This window comes from Ranitomeya variabilis, chromosome 7 (genome assembly GCF_051348905.1).
Source record: "Ranitomeya variabilis isolate aRanVar5 chromosome 7, aRanVar5.hap1, whole genome shotgun sequence".
Taxonomy (NCBI): Eukaryota; Metazoa; Chordata; class Amphibia; order Anura; family Dendrobatidae; genus Ranitomeya; species Ranitomeya variabilis.
Window position 1 is genome coordinate 154426528 of NC_135238.1, and position 20624 is coordinate 154447151.

Sequence of the window (20624 nt, forward strand, 5' to 3'; positions counted from 1 at the left end):
CCGATCTCCTCCCCAGTCCTCCGTTCTGTCCGGTACCCCCCTCCGTCCCCCTGTTCGCTCCCCCGTGCTCCTGTCCGCTCCCCCCGTCCTCCGATCCCCCCCCCCCCCCCTGTGCTCCGATCCACCCCCCCACCATCCCCTCATACTTACCGATCCTCCCGAAGTCGGTCCGTCTTCTCCCTGGGCGCCGCCATCTTCCAAGATGGCGGGCGCATGCTCAGTGCGCCCAAAGAACCTGCCGGCTGGCAGATTCGTTACAAGTACATTTTGATCGCTGTGGTAGGTTCTACCACAGCGATCAAAATAAAAAAATAATAAATAAACCCCCCCCCCCCTTTTATCACCCCCATAGGTAGGGACAATAATAAAATAAAGAAAATATTTTTTTTTCTTTTTCCACTAGGGTTAGGGTTAGAACTAGGGTTAGAACTAGGGGTAGGGTTAGGGGTAGGGTTAGGGTTACGGGTAGGGTTAGGGTTAGGGGTAGGGTTATGGCATGTGCACACAGAGCGGATCGGCCGCGGATCCGCAGCGGATCGGCCGCGGATCGGCAGCGTATCCGCAGCGGATTGGCCGCGGATCCGCAGCGGATTGGCCGCGGATCCGCAGCGGATCGGCCGCTGCGAATTCGAAGCAGTTTTCCATCAGGTTTACAGTACCATGTACACCTAAGGAAAACCAAATCCGCTGTGCCCATGGTGCGGAAAATTCCGTGCAGAAACGCTGCATTGTATTTTCCGCAGCATGTCAATTCTTTGTGCGGATTCCGCAGCGTTTTACACCTGTTCCTCAATAGGAATCCGCAGGTGAAATCCGCACAAAAAAACACTGGAAATCTGCTGTAAATCCGCAGGCAAAACGCAGTGCCTTTTACCTGCAGATTTTTCAAAAATCGTGCGGAAAAATCTCACACCAATCCGCAACGTGGGCACATAGCCTTAGGGTTAGGGTTGGAATTAGGGCTAGGGTTTGAAATAGGGTTAAGATTAGGCTTGTGGTTAGGGTTACGGATAGGGTTAGGGGTGTGTTGGGGTTACAGTTGTGGTTAGGGTTGGGATTAGGGTTACGGTTGGGAATTAGGGTTAGGATTAGGGTTGGAATTAGGGTTACGGTTGTGTTGCGGTTAGGGTTGTGGTTAGGGGTGTGTTGGGGTTAGGGTTGTGATTAGGGTTATGGCTACAGTTGGGATTAGGATTAGGGGTGTGTTGGGGTTAGTGTTGAAGTTAGAATTGAGGGGTTTCCACTGTTTAGGCACATCAGGGGTCTCCAAACGCAACATGGCGCCACCATTGATTCCAGCCAATCTTGCGTTCAAAAAGTCAAATGGTGCTCCCGCCCTTCCAAGCCCCGACGTGCGCCCAAACAGTGGTTTACCTCCACATTTGGGGTACCAGCGTACTCAGGACAAACTGGGCAACAACTGTTGGGGTCCAATTTCTCCTGTTACCCTTGCAAAAATAAAAAATTACTTGCTAAAACATAATTTTTGAGGAAAGAACAATTATTTTTTATTTTCACGGCTCTTCGTTATAAACTTCTGTGAAGCACTTGGGGGTTGAAAGTGCTCACCACACATCTAGATAAGTTCCTTCGGGGGTCTAGTTTCCAAAATGGGGTCACTTGTGGGGTGTTTCTACTGTTTAGGCACATCAGGGGCTCTGCAAATGCAATGTGACGCCCGCAGACCATTCCATCAAAGTCTGCATTTCAAATGTCACTACTTCCCTTCCGAGCCCTGACGTGTGCCCAAACAGTGGTTTACCCCCACATATGGGGTATCAGCGTACTCACAACAAACTGGGCAACAAATATTGGGGTCCAAATTCTCCTGTTACCCTTGTGAAAATAAAAAATTGCTTACTAAAACATCTTTTTTGAGGAAAGAAAAATGATTTTTTATTTTCACGGCTCTGCGTTGTAAACTTCTGTGAAGCACTTGGGGGTTCAAAGTGCTCACCACACATCTAGATAAGTTCCCTTGGGGGTCTAGTTTCCAAAATGGAGTCAATTGTGGGGAGTTCCTACTGTTTAGGCACATCAGGGGCTCTGCAAACGCAACCTGACGCCCGCAGAGCATTCCATCAAAGTCTGCATTTCAAAACGTCACTACTTCCCTTCCGAACCCCGACGTGTGCCAAAACAGTGGTTTACCCCCACATATGGGGTATCAGCGTACTCAGGAGAAACTGGACAACAACTTTTGGGGTCCAATTTCTCCTGTTACCCTTGGGAAAATAAAAAATTGTGGGCTAAAAAATCATTTTTGAGAAAAGAAAAATTATTTTTTATTTTCATGGCTCTGCGTTATAAACTTCTGTGAAGCACTTGGGGGTTCAAAGTGCTCACCACACATCTAGATTAGTTCCTTGGGAGGTCTAGTTTCCAAAATGGGGTCACTTGTGCGGGAGCTCCAATGTTTAGGCACACAGGGGCTCTCCAAACGCGACATGGTGTCCGCTAATGATTGGAGCTAATTTTCCATTCAAAAAGCCAAATGGCGTGCCTTCCCTTCCGAGCCCTGCCGTGCGCCCAAACAGTGGTTTACCCCCACATATGGGGTATCATCGTACTCAGGACAAACTGGACAACAACATTTGGGGTCCAATTTCTCCTATTACCCTTGGGAAAATAAAAAATTCTGGGCTAAAAATCATTTTTGAGGAAAGAAAAATTATTTTTTTATTTTCACGGCTCTGCGTTATAAACTTCTGTGAAGCACCTGGGGGTTATAAGTGCTCACTATGCATCTAGATAAGTTCCTTGGGGGGTCTAGTTTCCAAAATGGGGTCACTTGTAGGGGAGCTCCAATGTTTAGGCACACAGGGGCTCTCCAAACGCGACATGGTGTCCGCTAACGATTGGAGCTAATTTTCCATTCAAAAAGTCAAATGGCACGCCTCCCCTTCCGAGCCTTGCCGTGCACCCAAACAGTGGTTTACCCCCACATATGAGGTATCGGCATACTCAGGAGAAATTGCCCAACAAATTTTAGGATCCATTTTATCCTGTTGCCCATGTGAAAATGAAAGAATTGAGGCTAAAAGAAATTTTGTGTGAAAAAAAAGTACTTTTTCATTTTTGCGGATCAATTTGTGAAGCACCTGGGGGTTTAAAGTGCTCACTATGCCTCTAGATGAGTTCCTTGGGGGGTCTAGTTTCCAAAATGGGGTCACTTGTGGAGGAGCTCCAATGTTTAGGCACACAGGGGCTTTCCAAACGCGACATGGTGTCCGCTAACGATGGAGATAATTTTTCATTCAAAAAGTCAAATGGCGCTCCTTCCCTTCTGAGCCTTACCATGTGCCCAAACAGTGGTTTACCCCTACATGTGAGGTATTGGTGTACTCAGGAGTAATTGCCCAACAAAATTTAGGATCCATTTTATCCTGTTGCCCATGTGAAAATGAAAAAATTGAGGCTAAAATAATTTTTTTGTGAAAAAAAAGTACTTTTTCATTTTTACGGATCAATTTGTGAAGCACCTGGGGGTTTAAAGTGCTCACTATGCTTCTAGATAAGTTCCTTGGGGGGTCTAGTTTCCAAAATGTGGTCACTTGTGGGGGAGCTCCAATGTTTATGCACACTGGGGCTCTCCAAATGCGACATGGTGTCCGCTAAAGATTGGAGCCAATTTTTCATTCAAAAAGTCAAATGGCGCTCCTTCCCTTCCAAGCCCTGCCGTGCGCCCAAACAGTGGTTTACCCCCACATATGAGGTATCAGCGTACTCAGGACAAATTGGACAACAACGTTCGTGGTCCAGTTTCTCCTTTTACCCTTGGGAAAATAAAAAATTGTTGCTAAAAGATCATTTTTGTGACTAAAAAGTTAAATGTTCATTTTTTACTTCCATGTTGCTTCTGCTGCTGTGAAACACCTGAAGGGTTAATAAACTTCTTGAATGTGGTTTTGAGCACCTTGAGGGGTGCAGTTTTTAGAATGGTGTCACTTTTGGGTATTTTCAGCCATATAGAACCCTCAAACTGACTTCAAATGTGAGGTGGTCCCTAAAAAAAATGGTTTTGTAAATTTTGTTGTAAAAATGAGAAATCACTGGTCAAATTTTAACCCTTATAACTTCCTAGCAAAAAAAAAATTTGTTTCCAAAATTGTGCTGATGTAAAGTAGACATGTGGGAAATGTTATTTATTAACTATTTTGTGTCACATAACTCTCTGGTTTAACAGAATAAAAATTCAAAATGTGAAAATTGCGAAATTTTCAAAATTTTTGCCAAATTTCCGTTTTTTTCACAAACTCAGAAATTATCGACCTAAATTTACCACTAACATGAAGCCCAATATGTCACGAAAAAACAATCTCAGAATCGCTAGGATCCGTTGAAGCGTTCCTGAGTTATTACCTCATAAAGGGACACTGGTCAGAATTGCAAAAAACGGCAAGGTCATGAAGGGGTTAAGCAGCAGGGGCTTGCGTGCGCACAAGCGCTGCGATCCCCGCCTAGTGCCGGCGTCGCCGCTGGAGGAATGCGCAGGCGCGGGAGTTCGTGCCCGGGCGATCTGCGCAGGCGCGGGATTCCACGCGCAGGGCGAACTGCGCATGCGCAAAAAAAAAAAAATGGCGCCTTCCACCGCTATTTTAAGCAGGGCGTCTGGGGGCAAAAGCGCTTCTGAAATGGAGTCTGGCCAATGCTCACCAGTGAGCGATATGGAGCAGGTATCTCCCCTTCCCAGGGCGTCTCCACAACCAACGCCGCAGCAGCAGAAGCGACGGACCCAGAAAGGCCAAGGCTCTACCGGAGGGCGTTCTGGATCGCTACACAGCAAAGAGTCCAGCATTGCGTCCGGCCCTAAGAACACGGATCGTGCCCAACCGGTATTTATGGGTCCATAAGGTGGTGAGTGATCTCCGTGAATGTTAGCGATAGTGAGAATCTATCTTTGTGTCTTTTACCATAGGGGAGGAAAAGCACAAGTAAAACTAAACATGTCATATGTGCCCTATGCAAAGAAGATCTTCCATCTTCATGGGACAAAAGACTTTGCAGTGTTTGCATTCAGCAGACAGTGTCAGAAGGCCTTCCCGAGTTTGCGGCAGATCTCAAAAACCTGATTAAAGTCCAGGTAGAGGAAACCTTTAAATCCCTCAAAGGTGGGAGAAAGAGAAGGAAGACTAAACATAGATCTCCATCTCCTGAATCGGGTGATTCAGGGGAAGATACGGATTCAGACTCGGCTAATTCTTCCTCCTCATCCTCATCATCATCTTCATCTTCCTCAGGGGGCCGTAGCTGCTTTCCCATAGAAGAAACTGATAGCCTTGTTAAAGCCGTTAGGAACACTATGGGGCTGGCAGATCCTCACCCCAAAAAATCCGTCCAAGACATAATGTTCGGAGGGCTTGACCAGAAAAAGAGAAGGGCCTTTCCTCTCAATGAAAAAATTCAATCTTTGATTAAAAAAGAGTGGAAAAAGCCTGTGAGAAAATCACTACTCACTCCAAAAAAGAAATATCCATTCGATGACCAGTCCTGTTCCTTCTGGGATAAGGCTCCTAAACTGGACGTGGCAATCACCAAAGCATCCAAAAAATATGCCCTTCCGTTTGAGGACATGGGGGTTTTGAAAGACCCAATGGACAAGAAAGCAGATGGGTTCCTCAGAGGTTCATGGGAAGCGGCTGGTGGAGGCCTTAAACCAGCAGTCGCTGCCGCTTGTACATCCCGCTCCCTGATGGTTTGGCTAGATCAATTGGAAAGCCAACTCAAAAACAGGTCTTCCCGAGACTCAATGCTAAAAATGTTGCCCGTTATGCGGGGAGCTGCCGCCGCCTTGGCTGACGCCTCGGCGGACTCAATCAAGTTATCCGCTAGGTCGGCGGTGTTTTCTAATGCCGCAAGGCGGGCCCTCTGGCTAAAATGTTGGCCTGGGGACCTCCAGACCAAGTCTAAATTATGTATAATTCCCTGTGAAGGAGAGTTCCTATTCGGGCCCACTCTAGATGACATACTAGAAAAAGCAGGGGATAAAAAGAAATCTTTCCCCGCCCTGGGCTTCCCTTCATACAGAAGGCCCTTTCGGAGCAAGAGGTTCTTCCGAAGGAAGCCGGGGAAAAACCAGGATAGGTGGGAAGACAAGCGAAACAAAAACAAGGGTTTCATCTTCAACAAAACCCCTAACGACAATAAAAAACCCGCACAATGAAGGCTTGCCCCAGGTGGGGGGAAGACTTGCCCTCTTCGCCTCAGCCTGGGAAAAGATTACCAACAGTCCTTGGGTGTTGAACATAGTAAAGTCCGGACTAAAATTGAAATTTCAGAAACCCCCTCACCCCTCATTCAGGACGACTTCTCTAAGATCTTCAGAGGAAGAGCAGCTGGCATTAGAAAAAGAAGTCATAGGACTGGTAAACAAAGGGGTTCTCATGGAAGTTTCCCTACAAGAAAGAGGTCTAGGGTGCTACTCCCCTCTGTTCCTGAGGAAGAAGCCGGACGGCTCATTCAGAACTATTGTGAATCTAAAAGAGTTAAACAAATTTCTAGAAATCCAGCCGTTCAAGATGGAGACAATAAAGACCTCAATAAAGATGTTGTTTCCACTGTGTTTTATGGTAGTCCTGGATTTAAGGGACGCCTACTATCACGTCCCTATTCACAAAGATTATCAGAAATTCCTCAGAATAGCGGTCCATATAAAGGGGGTGGTATACCATTTTCAATTCTTAGCCCTACCCTTCGGGTTGGCTATAGCTCCGCGGGTCTTCACAAAAATAGTGGCGGAGGTAATGGCTCACCTGAGGGAGAAAGATACCCTGATAGTACCTTACCTCGACGACTTTTTGATGATAGGCTCCTCTCCACAACACTGCGAGGAACAGCTAAAAACAATCAGACATTCCCTGGAAGAACTAGGTTGGTTAATAAACCTAAAGAAATCCAGATTGTTACCATGCCAGATCCAAGAGTACCTGGGTCTCACTCTGGACTCGATAAAACAAGAATGTCGCCTTCCAGGGGAAAAAATCCAAAACATCATAAATCTGGTATCCAGAAGGCGAGACAATCCCTCCATAACACTGCGCCAAGCGATGTCCCTCCTGGGATCCATGACGGCCTGCATCCCGGCAGTCCAATGGGCTCACTTACACTCAAGGGAACTTCAATGGCAAATCTTGTCAGAGGAAGTTTCTCTAAAAGGGAATTTAGAAGGTCAGCTCGTTTTGTCACTAAACACAATTCGGTCTCTGGGCTGGTGGACATCACTAAGCAATCTTTCTCAGGGAATCCCGTGGGTGACTCCTGTATCTCGGATAGTGACAACAGACGCAAGTCCCAGCGGGTGGGGGGCTCACCTCAACGACCTGTTAGCTCAGGGGGATTGGGCTCCATATCTGAAAAAGGCGTCCTCCAATATGAAAGAGCTGTTGGCGGTCAAATTTGCACTCTTAGAGTTCCTGGGGCCCCTTCGGTCTCACCACGTCAGAATTATGTCAGACAACAAGGTGGTGATAGCATATCTGAATCACCAAGGGGGTACCCGTTCTCGGAGTCTGATGGAGATAACCAGCTCCATCTTCCACATAGCCGAAAGCAATTTTCAATCTCTATCGGGCCTGCACATAAAGGGCGTAGACCATTTCAGAGCAGACTACTTAAGTCGCTCCCGCCTGAAGCAAGGGGAGTGGGAGCTAAATCAGTCAGTGTTCAATCAAATCGCGGTAAAATGGGGCTCACCAAGCATAGACCTCTTCGCAAACCATCTGAACAAAAAAGTGAACACCTTTTGCTCCATAACACCGTGGGGGAACCCTGTTTCCCTGGATGCGTTCCTAATACCGTGGAACCATCAACTAGCGTATGCATTTCCCCCTATTGCTCTGATTCCAGCTGTGCTGAGGAAGATTCGGGAGGACGGGGCCCACATAATCTTAATAGCCCCGTTCTGGCCGAAGAGGCCTTGGTTTTCCTGGATGATGAGAATGTCCATCTCCGATCCATGGGTTCTGCCGCATCTCCCGAACCTTCTCTCCCAAGGCCCAGTTCATCATCCTCAGGTGGCAAGTTTGCACTTGACAGCTTGGCATTTGAAAGGGAGCTACTAGAAAACAGGGTTTTCCCCGGGGCTAGTTTCTACATTGTTACAAAGTAGGAAGCCCGTTACAACCAAACAGTACGGGAAAATTTGGAATAAATTTCTCTCATCTTCAGGCTCCAAAATTGGGGAGGGTGTCCCTCTTAATGCCATTCTGGAGTTTCTGCAGAAGGGATTAGAGTTGGGTCTGGCCACAAACACCTTAAAGGTTCACGTTGCGGCTCTAGGAGCTCTGTTTAACTATGACCTAGCAGGGAACCGGTGGATATCTAGATTCATCAAAGCAGCCGGTAGGTCAAGGCCCCTACCCGTGAAATCTACCCCTCAGTGGGATTTAAATTTAGTTCTTAGGGCGTTATCCAAACCTCCCTTTGAACCTTTATCAGATGCTTCAGTAAAAATCTTATCCTTAAAAACTTCCCTGCTAGTTGCACTCACGTCCGCACGTAGGGTCAGTGATATCCAAGCCCTTTCCGCCAACCCCCCTTTTACTCAAATCCTGGATGATAGGGTCATCCTAAGAACTGACCCTGCATATCTCCCAAACGTGGCATCCCGTTTTCACAGAACTCAGGAAATATCCCTGCCCTCTTTCTGTCCTAACCCCAAAAACAAAGAGGAAGAGGCGTTACATACATTAGATGTAAGGAGATGTCTGATACGTTACATAGAGGCCACTAGGGAGAGTAGGGAGGATTCCTCTCTCTTTGTGTGTTTCCAGGGTCCCCGGAAGGGGAAGAAAGCATCTAAAGGCACCCTGGCAAGATGGATTACAGAAGCCATCAGCCTGTCATACTCAGCGAGTGGCGTACCCATTCCGGGAAATATCAAGGCACACTCGACAAGGGCAGTGGCAACCTCTTGGGCGGAGAAGGCCGGAGCTTCTATTGAGCAGATATGTAAAGCTGCTACCTGGTCTTCACCGTCCACCTTCTATAGGCACTATAGATTGGACCTTACCTCCTCTTCAGACCTTACTTTTGGTAAAAGGGTTCTGGAAGCAGTGGTCCCTCCCTAATGTACAAATCTCTGCAATTCTCTCCGTGGTGCCGTCATGGGCGTCAGAGAAAATAGTAGTTACTCACCGATAACTGTGTTTCTCTGAGCCCATGACGGCACCCGTACATTCCCTCCCTTCACTTCCTGGGTGTGCACATCATTATAGTGCCTTATGTTAATAGTGTAATAGTCACGCGGTATCTCATGATAAGTATTTAGATAATGTTAAAGCAAGTCTCTGTTCATAGTCTCCCATCGTTCTCTAGTAAACAACTGATGCAGGAGAGAGGTACCGCCTTTTTATCTGTAGGTTTCCTGTCCTTGGTGGGCGGATCCCCTCTCTCCGTGGTGCCGTCATGGGCTCAGAGAAACACCGTTATCGGTGAGTAACTACTATTTTTTTTCTTTTTAATTGATTTTCAAAGTTTGGAAAAAGTTTGAATTTCGGTGTTGCCTGCCTTTACATTTCTCCTCATAACTCAGGCTAGGAAAAAGATAGAGAAACAAAATAAACACCATTCTACTCACAACTGTACAGGCTTTCACCAGATATGTCACAACAGTATCTTATATTAATATTTTACCCATGCGAACGCAAATACAAAATTTTAAGATGCATTTCTGAAAAAAACGTTTAATTTAAAAATGTCAAAAACTGCACATGTTCCTGCTATGCTCGTAGCCACATCTGTGCCAAAACACAAGTTGGGATCGTGATGGGATCAGATTTAAAAAAATAAAACTATTAGTGTCAATTCGAAAATCTTGAATTCAGATCTGTTCAGGCTGTGGTCTAAAAGTGTGGGGTCTACATTTACCAAATAATCCATGATTTTTAGATATTACTGTAGTATTTTATTATAGAAGCAGGAGAGGACAGAGGAGAAAGCTTTGGTAGGGCTCAACCTGCGAATGAGCAGGAGTAGACGGTGAATGCAGAGCAGATGACAGGCCGGCAGCTCGAGCCTCCAGAGGCCAAATTCACACCAAATCTTAACCCCCAGGCAACTCCTCAAATGGAGGGAGAAAAATATTCTCAACATCCAGTTCATGGATTGTACAAACCAGGACTACGAAGAGGAGGAAAGTTTGTTATAACATCAGTTACAGAAAGCGGAACCCATCACAGGGACTCAGCAAATACCACACTGTCATCCCATGTAGTGAAACAGAAATAAAAACAAGGATTTTTTCATTCAGCAAAGACAGTGAAGTCTATGAAGTGGTAGAAGGCGGCACAAGATTGTCAATGGATGACAGAACTGGTTATGTGACCTGTGAATACTGTACTCTCCAAAGATTGTGAAAATGAAGAAGTAGAAGTGACTTTTCAGCACCTTCTGGTCCAGCGCCGTCCTTTGTGTATCCAAGAAAACCAGACACTGTAAAAGTTACAAAAATCAGATATTATCTCAGTTGGAGCCGTGCACCATGACACTGTCCATTGCTAGTAAGCGCTTATGGACAAGATGACATTTCACCCACTAGAAGGGACAAATTGATGATAAAAGGCCAGTGTAAAAACCTACTATTAATTGTTTGATTAATTCATATTTTATAGTACGAGGATTTAACTACTGTACTATTCTTCTTAAACACTTCATAAATAACATGTTTAGTGAGATAATAGAAAAAAATTGTCACATGTATAAATAGGTGGTAAAAATATTGGTTCTTTTAATCTTGTTTTCAACATATAATTAGGATGAGACTGTATTTAGTGAATCACACTTGAGGATGTGATCGCCTTTTATCTTTTGGCTTGTTCAATGCATTCAGGTTGAAAATGCTGAGCAAGTTGTGTTACGATGATTAAGTTGTATTTATTCTGGCACTTCAGTAGTTGTTTTTTGTGTTTCTTTATTGTTGCATATAAATGTTGAATTCAGTAAGTTGTAATTTGAAAAGAAAAAAGGAAGAAACTCGCACAAACATAAAATCAGATGATTCAAGGCTTAAAAAAAGAAAATGAAATTTGACAGGTCCCAAGTTGAATCCCTGTACAAATATAAACCAGGACCAACACACATGCATTTTTTCACAATTTTAAAACATAGGTTTTTTTCACAATTGCGCATCAAAATTTTGAATTTGATTTCTCCAAAACAAAATATAAAGAAACAGTCTTGTGACATATCAAATGAAAGCCGGTACCGTTCTGAGAAAAATGATGCCTCTCCCAACTCTTTATCTTAATTCTAGCCCGAGATATGATAAAAAATGTAAAGCCATTCCAGGCCAAAATTTGCACTTTTTCAAAACTTCAGAAGTCTGTAAAAAATTAACTGATGAAGAAAAAAATTAAAAACTTTTAATTTGTAATTAACTAAAGTTGTACTTCTAAAAAATAAAAAAAATCTAAAGACGTCAGGTAAGAGAAATATTCATATTTAGATCACTTGATGTGGAATGACCCAAATTTCTGACAGATGCAGGTCCCATTTCTGAATAGTCAGAATAGGTTTTCCCGGCTGGCATCTTACTATCAGTGCGTGGAGAGGTGGCGGCTTGTGCATCGGCTCTCTGTTCACTGTTATGGGTGTTACATATACAGCCAAGAGGACTTGCTCAGCTGTACTTGGAATTCCTATAGTAGTGACCGGACACCATCCAGAGCAGAGGATGGGGTACCCTGTTATGGAGATGGGTATCGATCCCAGAGGTTGTACCCACATCTGTCATACTACATGGTTTATCCACTGTTAATGCGATAAATGTCTCTTGTGAAAATACCCCCTTCAATATCTACCAATTCTTGGGAGTAACAGGTACCCTAAACAGCTTGACTCATTTGTTTTTCTTACTGCATGTTATCCACTTTTTCTCCAGTTCTCTACACATCATATATTTCCACTTTCTACGCTCTGGGCAGAGACTGTAACGGAAGAAATTGCCGGAATGTGGGTATCATAGCAAAAATCTATTTGTTTTGTGTTCTAAAAATGAGCATAATGTCTGTCTGGTTTACTAAAGTAGCGTCCTCTGGGAGGTTAAATGGCAGTGCTTCGATTTTGGATGCTGTCCATGTATCTACTTAATGTTTTATTTCCTGCTCTAGTAAAGCCAAGGATATATATTTTAAGCACAGCATTTGGTAATTAAATTATAACTGTCAGGAATAACTGTTCACAATGTTAACCAAAACTCAATAATTTTTATTTTATATATATTTTCTAACCCAAGCTTAAACCACTTCATACATTTACTTTTGCAAACTTCTACCGATGCTTAAATGAAAGGTTTAAATTGGTGATGGAGTTATTTTATTTTACATGCTTTGAAGTGATCTACATCTGTAAGGCTTGTACATCAATGATCAAGAAAGACAACAGACCATGAACATGGGGCTCACCCAAATAAATACAAAATATAACAATATTTTATTGGACAAAGTAGAAAAAACACACAAACACCACAATAAAAACATTTAAAAGTAATGAAATGACAAATGCAAACATGCTCCTAATAGAGCCAGTCCTCACAGTGACAGACTCAATATATAAATTATAAGGCAATGACTCACCAGTGTGTAAATGATCAGCACACTAAAAAGGCTAGAGGACAAAAAAGTGATAATGATGCCAGGTTGTAAACTGGAAAATGCACGATGATAAACACTGATAATATGTCAGACTGTGTATACAGGCCGTGTACAAAATCAGCCTGAAAGATGGAATGCTAATCTACTGTATAATTGTTTAAGGGTCACTTCCGTCTTTCTGTCTGTCCTTCTGTCTGTCTGTCACGGATATTCATTGGTCGCGGCCTCTGTCTGTCATGGAAATCCAAGTCGCTGATTGGTCGCGGCAAAACGGCCACAACCAATCAGCGACGGGCACAGTCCGGCGGAAAAATGGCTGCTCCTTACTCCCCGCAGTCAGTGCCTGGTGCCCGCATACTCCCCCCAGTCAGCGCTCACACAGGGTTAATGGCAGCGTTAGCGGACCGCGTTATGCCGCGGTGTAACGCACTCCGTTACCGCTGCTATTAACCCTGTGTGACCAACTTTTTACTATTGAATCTGCCTATGCGGCATCAATAGTAAAAAGATCTAATGTTAAAAATAATTAAAAAAATAGTTATATACTCACTGTCCGTCGGCCCCCGGATCAGGAACAGGCCTTTCCCGCTCCTCGAGACGCTCCAGTGACCGCTCCATGCATTGCGGTCTCGCGAGATGATGACGTAGCGGTCTCGCGAGACCGCTACGTCATCATCTCGCGAGACCACAATGTACTCTTGGGACCGGAGCACGCGAGGAGCATCGGTAAACGCTTCGCCTGAATTCGGGGCCAACGGAAGGTGAGTATATAACTATTTTTCTCTATCGCCTCTCATTGGGGGACACAGGAACCATGGGTGTATGCTGCTGCCACTAGGAGGCTGACACTATGCAAATAAAAAAGTTAGCTCCTCCTCTGCAGTATACACCCTACCGACAGGAAGTAGGATATTCAGTTTAGCTTAGTGTCAGTAGGATGTGGACACAGGTCTTTCATTAGACCCTTATCTACCTCAATTTGCGTCGTTTTCTTTCAGGTTTTCCGGAGGGATACAGGGTGAACAGTCACACCTGTACTCCCACATTATGGACTATGAGTATGGCGTGTACTGCCACCCCGTATCCTCATAGATCCCTCTCCAGGACCAAGATCCTAGCACACAAGCTTGCTCAGAAGTCCGGTCCTGGCAGTGTCCCCCACCGACTTGCCCACCAGAGCCTGTCGGTTGGAGAAGAGGAAGTCCACCATCAGCTCCATGGACGTCTGACACCTTTCTCGGCTTAAGGTTAGTAACGGACGGCGTGGGAGTTTTTGAGGTGAGTATTTCCACCACCCGTCCCAGTTAGGAAATCAAAGGAGAGGGATCCCTCTGAGCCTTTTTACTATACTAAGGACTGCTGTTACCAGGCTACCTTGTCCTGGTTTGTTCGGCAGGTCCCACGGGAAGGGATCGTCGCTGCACTGCAGCGTCCTTGCTGGCACCTCTTCCCCTCCTTGTTCCTGCGGGCCGCCGTATCTTCCTGCGGCGTGGCGACTTTTCAGCCGCGCTGCCTTTTTATTCCGGCCGCTCTCCCGACACTGCGGTCTCTACAGGCAGCCCCGCTGCCTTCTTCATCCGGCGGGCACGTTCCTCTGTCGTCCGGCGCGGCAACCTTGGCGGCAGTCGCGCTGTTTCCCTTTTCCGCCGGCCGCACCGCTCGTTCTTCAGCACAGCGGCCCTCCCCGGCGGTCGCCAGCCTCTAATTTAGGTCCCGGCTTCTGCCCGGGCCTACTTCCGGCGCCGCAACTCCATCTATTTCCGTTTTTCATCGGGCGGGCTTTTTTCCCGCCCGTCACCCTCTCTCTACTTCTTCCTGCGCAGGGCGCTGGCTCTGCCCACTACTCTCATCCTTCCCAGTCGCCCTGGGATCGGCACCATCTTGCTCCTCCGCACCCGGTGGGTAACCGGTCCCCCCCGACTTCTGAGAGCGGGTCCTTTTCCCCAGCGAGCGCTTTCTCCGACTGGGTCCCCTGCATCCTCCTTCGGTCGCTGTTTCCCTGCCGGTGCCCTGGATCTGTGCCATGATGCCAGTCGCAGCTACAGCCGGGAGCAGACTACAGGACTATACTTCTGCTGTGAGTAGCTCGGCTTAGCAGCCTATTACTCCCCTCTGCATCTCACCTCTTGTCAGCTGCAGCAACTCCACTGTATCACACCGTCCAGGAGTCCCTAACCCGGGTGAGACCGAGACCCCTATCCCTGGGTGGGCTTTAATAATAATAATACTCTTTATTTTTATATGGCGCTTACATATTCCGCAGCACTTTACAGTTTGCACACATTATCATCGATACAAACTCCTTGCGGGTGTTGTCCAAGGTGGGATTGGAACCCGGGACTACAGCGCTGCAAGGCTGCAGCGCTAGCCACTGAGCCACCGTGCTGCCCTTTCCCTCTGTTGCAGTCTGTGGCGGACATCACCAGGATGTCACGACCCTGGTGTCCGTGCTTGACTGCAGTTGCCAGTGGGTCACAGGATTCTCCGTACGGCCTTTTCAACACAGGCCACAAGAGATCCATACAGGAGCAAAATTCTAAGTTCCTTTCCTGCTCCATCTCGCCCTCCGGTCTGGAACGGTGAGATCCCTCTTCCAGATCCTCCTCTCCCATGTCAGACGGGCGTCCTCGGTCATGTTTGCAGAGGAAATTTCAGACTTGGTTTCACTACAGGCCTCTTGCATGAGTGATAGGCTACGTAGCCTTAATGTTGCGATCAACCAGACCTTAGGCTTCATGGATACCTCTACGGAACCTGCAGAATAGGCGGTTTTGTTTAGACGGTCAAAACCAACTCCCAAGGTCTTTGCCCCACACACTGAATTGGTGGTGGTACTTGCCAGGGGAAAGGTGTACCATACCAGATGCTTTCAGACAGGGAAGCGTCTCGGCATCCTATATTCCTTCTCCCCTGAGCTCATCGCTAACTGGACTGATTCCTCGGCAGGAAGAGGGCAATTCTGGAATTGTCAGTCCCCAGTCTGTCCACCAACTTGGTCCTTCCACTTTCCAATGCAGCATCCCTCATGGATTCCAAGGATACAAATATAGAATCGCTGGATAAATCAGCCTTTGAAGCGGCTGCTTCTGCTTTGTGCCTCGGACATTGCCTCTACCTGGGTCTCAAGGACCATAGCTAGATGGACCAAACAGCCGTGTAAGGGCCCCCCGGCTGGAGCTCCTCCGGGGGAGCTAGCTGACCTGACGGACCAGATTTCCTATGCAGGGAAATATTTGGTATCTGCCTCCCTAGATGCGCGGCTTGTGCAGCTTAGGCGTCCAGCAATGCGGTGGCCATGCGGCGTAATATTCGGTTCTACACACGGCAGGCGGACTTGTCTTCAAAGAAGTCCCTTACCATCCTCCCCTTCCAGGGGGCCCGTCTCTTTGGCTACATGCTGGAACAAATTATTAAGGACGCCACGGGAGGCACGAGTTCCCTCCAAGCCTCGCTGGCTTTCACTGTTTCTCGGCGCCGGAAGATTCCTCTAGCTAACACAGACTGCTGTCTCGTCTGGCTAGAGAAAAGGCTTCCTTCAAACCTACCCCTTCCCGGCGTTCCCGCAACTCCCATGGTAGGTCCACCAGGCCTAGACCTGGCAGATCTTCCTCGGCATAACTCGGGCTAAGGGCCCAGCGTTCCCCTCACAGTTTGGGCGGGCGTCTCCTGTTTTTTTCAGGGACATTTGGCTGGCCTTGGTGGAGGACGCTTAGATCAGGGAGGTGGTATCCTCTGGATACAAGATAGGGTTTGCTTCGCAGCCCCGGAATCGCTTCTTCGAATTCCGCCCTCTAAAAAATCCTACTCTGATCCCAGGTTTCTTTGCGTCCATTACCTTCCTTCTTTGTTCGGAGGTTATCCGTCCCACAGCAGGAACGCTTCACAGGTTTCTATTCAAACCTGCTTGTACTGTGCTCCATAGATATCCAAGACGCCTATCTCCATGTTCTGATTTTCCCAGCACACCTGCGTTTCGCGGCGCAGACGAGTCATTTCCAGTTTGTCGCCCCGCCGCTCGGTCTTGCGACCGCTCCCATTGTCCTCATAAAGATCATGGCTACATTTATGGCCATTTTGAGGATCAGGGGCCTAGTGCTCATTCCATACCTCGAAGACATCCTCATCAAGGCTCTGCCCCTCTCTCAGGCCCAGGAGAGTCTGACCATCGTCCTCGACTTCCTGTCCCGTTTCTGGTGGCTGGTCAACAGAACAGTCTTGTCTTGTTTCCGAGTCAGCGCCTCGTCCTCTTAGGCATGCTGTTCGACGCCCATCAGTCGAGGGTTTTCTTCTCGAAGAGAAGCGGGCAATTCTCCAGGACAGAGTTCGCTCTCTGCAAGGCCCTCGGCTGCCTTCCTTCCGTTCAGCAATGAAGGTCCTGTGACGCATGGTGACAGCATCGGAAGCGTTCCCTTTTGCGCTGTTTCACTTGAGACCACTTCAGCAGGCCATCCTTCCTCAGTGGGACAGGTCCGTGCTGTCTCTGGATCATCCGATTCGGCTGTCCATCCGATTCTAATAGTTTCTCAACTGGTGGCTGTCATCTCCTCTCATTCCCCAGGTCCGGTCCTCCCTTCTCGCCCATGGCAGGTGGTGACAGTCACCAGCATTCCCGGCTGGGGCGCGGTTTCTCGCTATACGTCAGTGAAGGGGGTGTTGGTCGGAGCAAGAGTCCTCTCTGCCGATCAACACCCTTGATAGGGGTCATTCTTCTGTCCCTGACTCACAGGGAAAGGCTTCTCCGAGGTCTGCCAGTCAGACTCCAGACGTCCAATGCCTCGGCTGTGGCATATGTCAATCACCAGGGAGGGAATCAGAGTCCCTTGGCAATGGCAGAGGTATCCAAGATCCTCCTCTGGGCAGAGGCGACATTTTCGGCACTATCCGCAGTGCCTATCCCCAGCGTGGACAACTAGGCCGCAGTGTTTTTCTCCGCCGCGAGGGCCTTGCGTCAGGAGAATGGTCCCTGCATCAGGTGGTCTTCTTTCAATTTTGCCTTTGATGGGGAACGCGGATCTCTTAGGAAGTGTTAAGTCCTTCTCAGTCCCTGGCTTACTAGAGGTAGGGATCCCATAGAAATGACACGCAGCACAAAAGGTTGTGTGATCATATACAGGGGAAACCCAGGAGCACGTCTGACTCACTGGGCTCTACCCCCTCCTTTTATATAGAAAAAAGTTAAACATTTTACAGACATGCGTACAAGCGCTCATATTTCACATCCTTATACAATAACAGCCTATACTAGAGATAAGGTTCAGCTTGGTATGTAGGTAAAAGGTTACACTATCAAGAAGGAATGCGTCCATAAAAGGAAATGTCAACTTTGCTTAAGTTTCTTGAAATAAGCCAGATGTCTCAGGAGAAAGACACAATGGATTCTTTCAGTCTGATCTCCACAATTCCCCCCTTTGACATATTCTTTTATTTTTATTACCACAGGGCTAAAGACAAAGCCTTTATTTTTGGTATTACACATGTACATGCTTGTATTCAATAAGAGAATCAAATCTAGTATTAATTCTTCCATTTAACTCTCGCAACCTTTTCTTTGTTTTGCAATAAGTTTGTTCATTCTTTTTTTCTTTATACGGCAGTATACTAAAACATTTATGAAACAACAAAAAGTTAATACGGTAATAATAATTAGAATCACTAGAAGATAACATAAGAAAAGAAAAAAAAAAAAAAAAAAAAATTTATACTCTTGCATCTATTACACAAAGTTTATCTGTGCATACTGAGATACCCTTGAGCACAATCTGGAATAGTACGTATATGACTACAATAATCATAACTATATGTATAATGCTCTGCATAATCCCAGCAACCCACCCACCGATTCCGCTGAACCAGTTGGCTGGGTTAAGAAAAGAAAAGGTATCTGACCACCAGCTATCCTTATTCTGGTCATTATCTTTGTCATACTGATCTCTGAGTCGTTGTACGTCCTTTAATTTAAATGTCATACTCATCAGATTCATTACAAACCAGGTTCCCCGGTTTGCTTGTACAACTGTTTACATCACCTTGGGGGAACAACTCAGAATGTTCCCATTTTCTATTATGTATGTATCTTTCCAATACTACAGGTTTGAAGGCATCAGAGGAAGGGACGGTTGTACTGAAACTGAGCTGTAGATTTTCAGTGGGGACCTGTCCTAGATCAGTTAATCCAGTCTTATTCCTAGGTACCCATTTTCCTCCCTTGAATGCTAAATATTGTAGATGTGTATTACTCCCTGAGAGATTACCCTGCCACCAAGGAAATTCTACCCATCCCACAATTGGTATGGCGATTGTAGTATTCCACAGCCTAGCATTACCAGTTTGGTTGTTGGCCAGGTTGTCTGAACAATTAGGCCAAGCGAATATTTCTTCTGCTGACACGGGAACTGCTAGAAAAGGTATACTTGTGGCTGATACCGGTGAATGGGTACAGATCCAACAATCTGTCAGGGTTTGTGTATTGTTTAACAAGTCATGCACTAATTTTCTATGATGTTGTACGAATCTATTGTTCAAAGGGGTTAGAGAATTTAGTCTTTCCCATGCCTTTGTCGTGGTTAATACTATTAACATCAATATCATGAGTTTATACTGCTTTTTTTGCAATGGCTTGCATGTATCCATGATGCCTTTCCTTCAAGCTTGACTGATGTAGGTGTTGTCAACAGGACTTGGAAGGGTCCTTCAAATCTTGGTTCTAGAGCCTTTCTGGTGTGTCTTTTTACATAGACTTGATCACCTGGTTCCAACTTGTGACTTCCTTCAATGTTGTCAGGATCTGGAAGGGAAGCAAAAACTTGTGCATGCACCTTAGTTAATTGTTTCTGAAGATTTTGCACATAAGAAGTCAATGACTCAATATTTAACACAAGTTGCTGTGGAAAATAACATCCTAAATTGGCAGTCCTACCAAACAAAATTTCATATGGAGACAGTTTAGTCTTACCCCTTGGGGTATTGCGTATTGAGTAAAGGGCCAGTGGAAGGCATTCTGTCCAAGGCTTTCCTGTTTCAGCCATGGCTTTCTGTATTTTTAATTTTAAAGTTCCATTCATGCGTTCCACCTTACCAGAACTTTGAGGATGGTACGGAGTGTGTAACTGACTTTCAACACCCAACATTTTCAGTACATTTTGAAATATTTCTCCAGTGAAATGAGTACCCCTATCTGACTCGATCACTTCAGGGAGACCGTAACGGGGTATCAGTTCGGCAACTAGCTTTACAGCAGTGTTTTTAGCTGAAGCCTTCCGAACTGGATAGGCCTCTGGCCACCCTGAGAACATGTCCACACATACCAACACATACTCATACCCATTACTTTTTGGCAGCTGGATAAAGTCTATTTGTAATCGCTGAAACGGATAGAGAGGTCGGACGTGGTGCTTCATAGGGGTCTTTGTTGTCTGTCCGGGATTATGTGCCAGGCATATAGCGCATGCAGCACAATAGTCTCTTGCATAGTTGCCAAAACCTGGAGCCAACCAGACTTGCTTTGCCAGTAGTGTCATTGCATTTGCAGACACATGAGTAGGGTGGTGTAGTCCACCAACTACAATCGGGTACCAGGCTCTAGGTAGACATATTAGTCCATCTTTCTTCCAAATTCCTGCTTGTTCTTCTGCCCCTTCCTTTTTCCATCTATCCCTCTCCTCTTCTCCTGCATCTTCCTGTGCTTGTCTCAGTCTATCTTCAGTATTTTCTGTGAGGTTTACAGTATGAACCTGTCGTAAGGGTTTGACTGCCGCTGCTTTGGCTGCTTTATCAGCCCTATCATTTCCCCTAGATTCCCTAGTGTCGAGTCTCACATGTGCAGCTACCTTAATTACTGCTACTTCTTTTGTTTCTTGTGCAGCCTCTAAGATCTGTTTGATCAGAGAAGCATGTTTTACAGGTTGTCCTGATGCTGTCATGTAACCTCTAGCTCTCCAGATTACTCCAAAATCAAACACAATACCATGTGCATACCTAGAATCAGTGTATATATTAGCTGTCTGATTCTCAGCTATTTTTAGCGCTTCAATCAAT

The 20624-nt window shown here is 46.1% G+C and overlaps 1 protein-coding gene across 4 annotated transcripts in view; it reads left to right on the plus strand.

Moving 5' to 3' along the window:
* The window catches only part of ALS2 (alsin Rho guanine nucleotide exchange factor ALS2), a 134539-nt gene that overhangs the window by 76757 nt on the left and 37158 nt on the right, over window positions 1-20624 (plus strand). For all 4 annotated transcript variants that reach the window (XM_077272105.1, XM_077272102.1, XM_077272103.1 and 1 more), the window contains exon 16: window positions 11879-11949. In XM_077272105.1, coding sequence (XP_077128220.1) covers window positions 11879-11949 — 71 coding nt within the window. The remainder of the gene's footprint in view (window positions 1-11878; window positions 11950-20624) is intronic.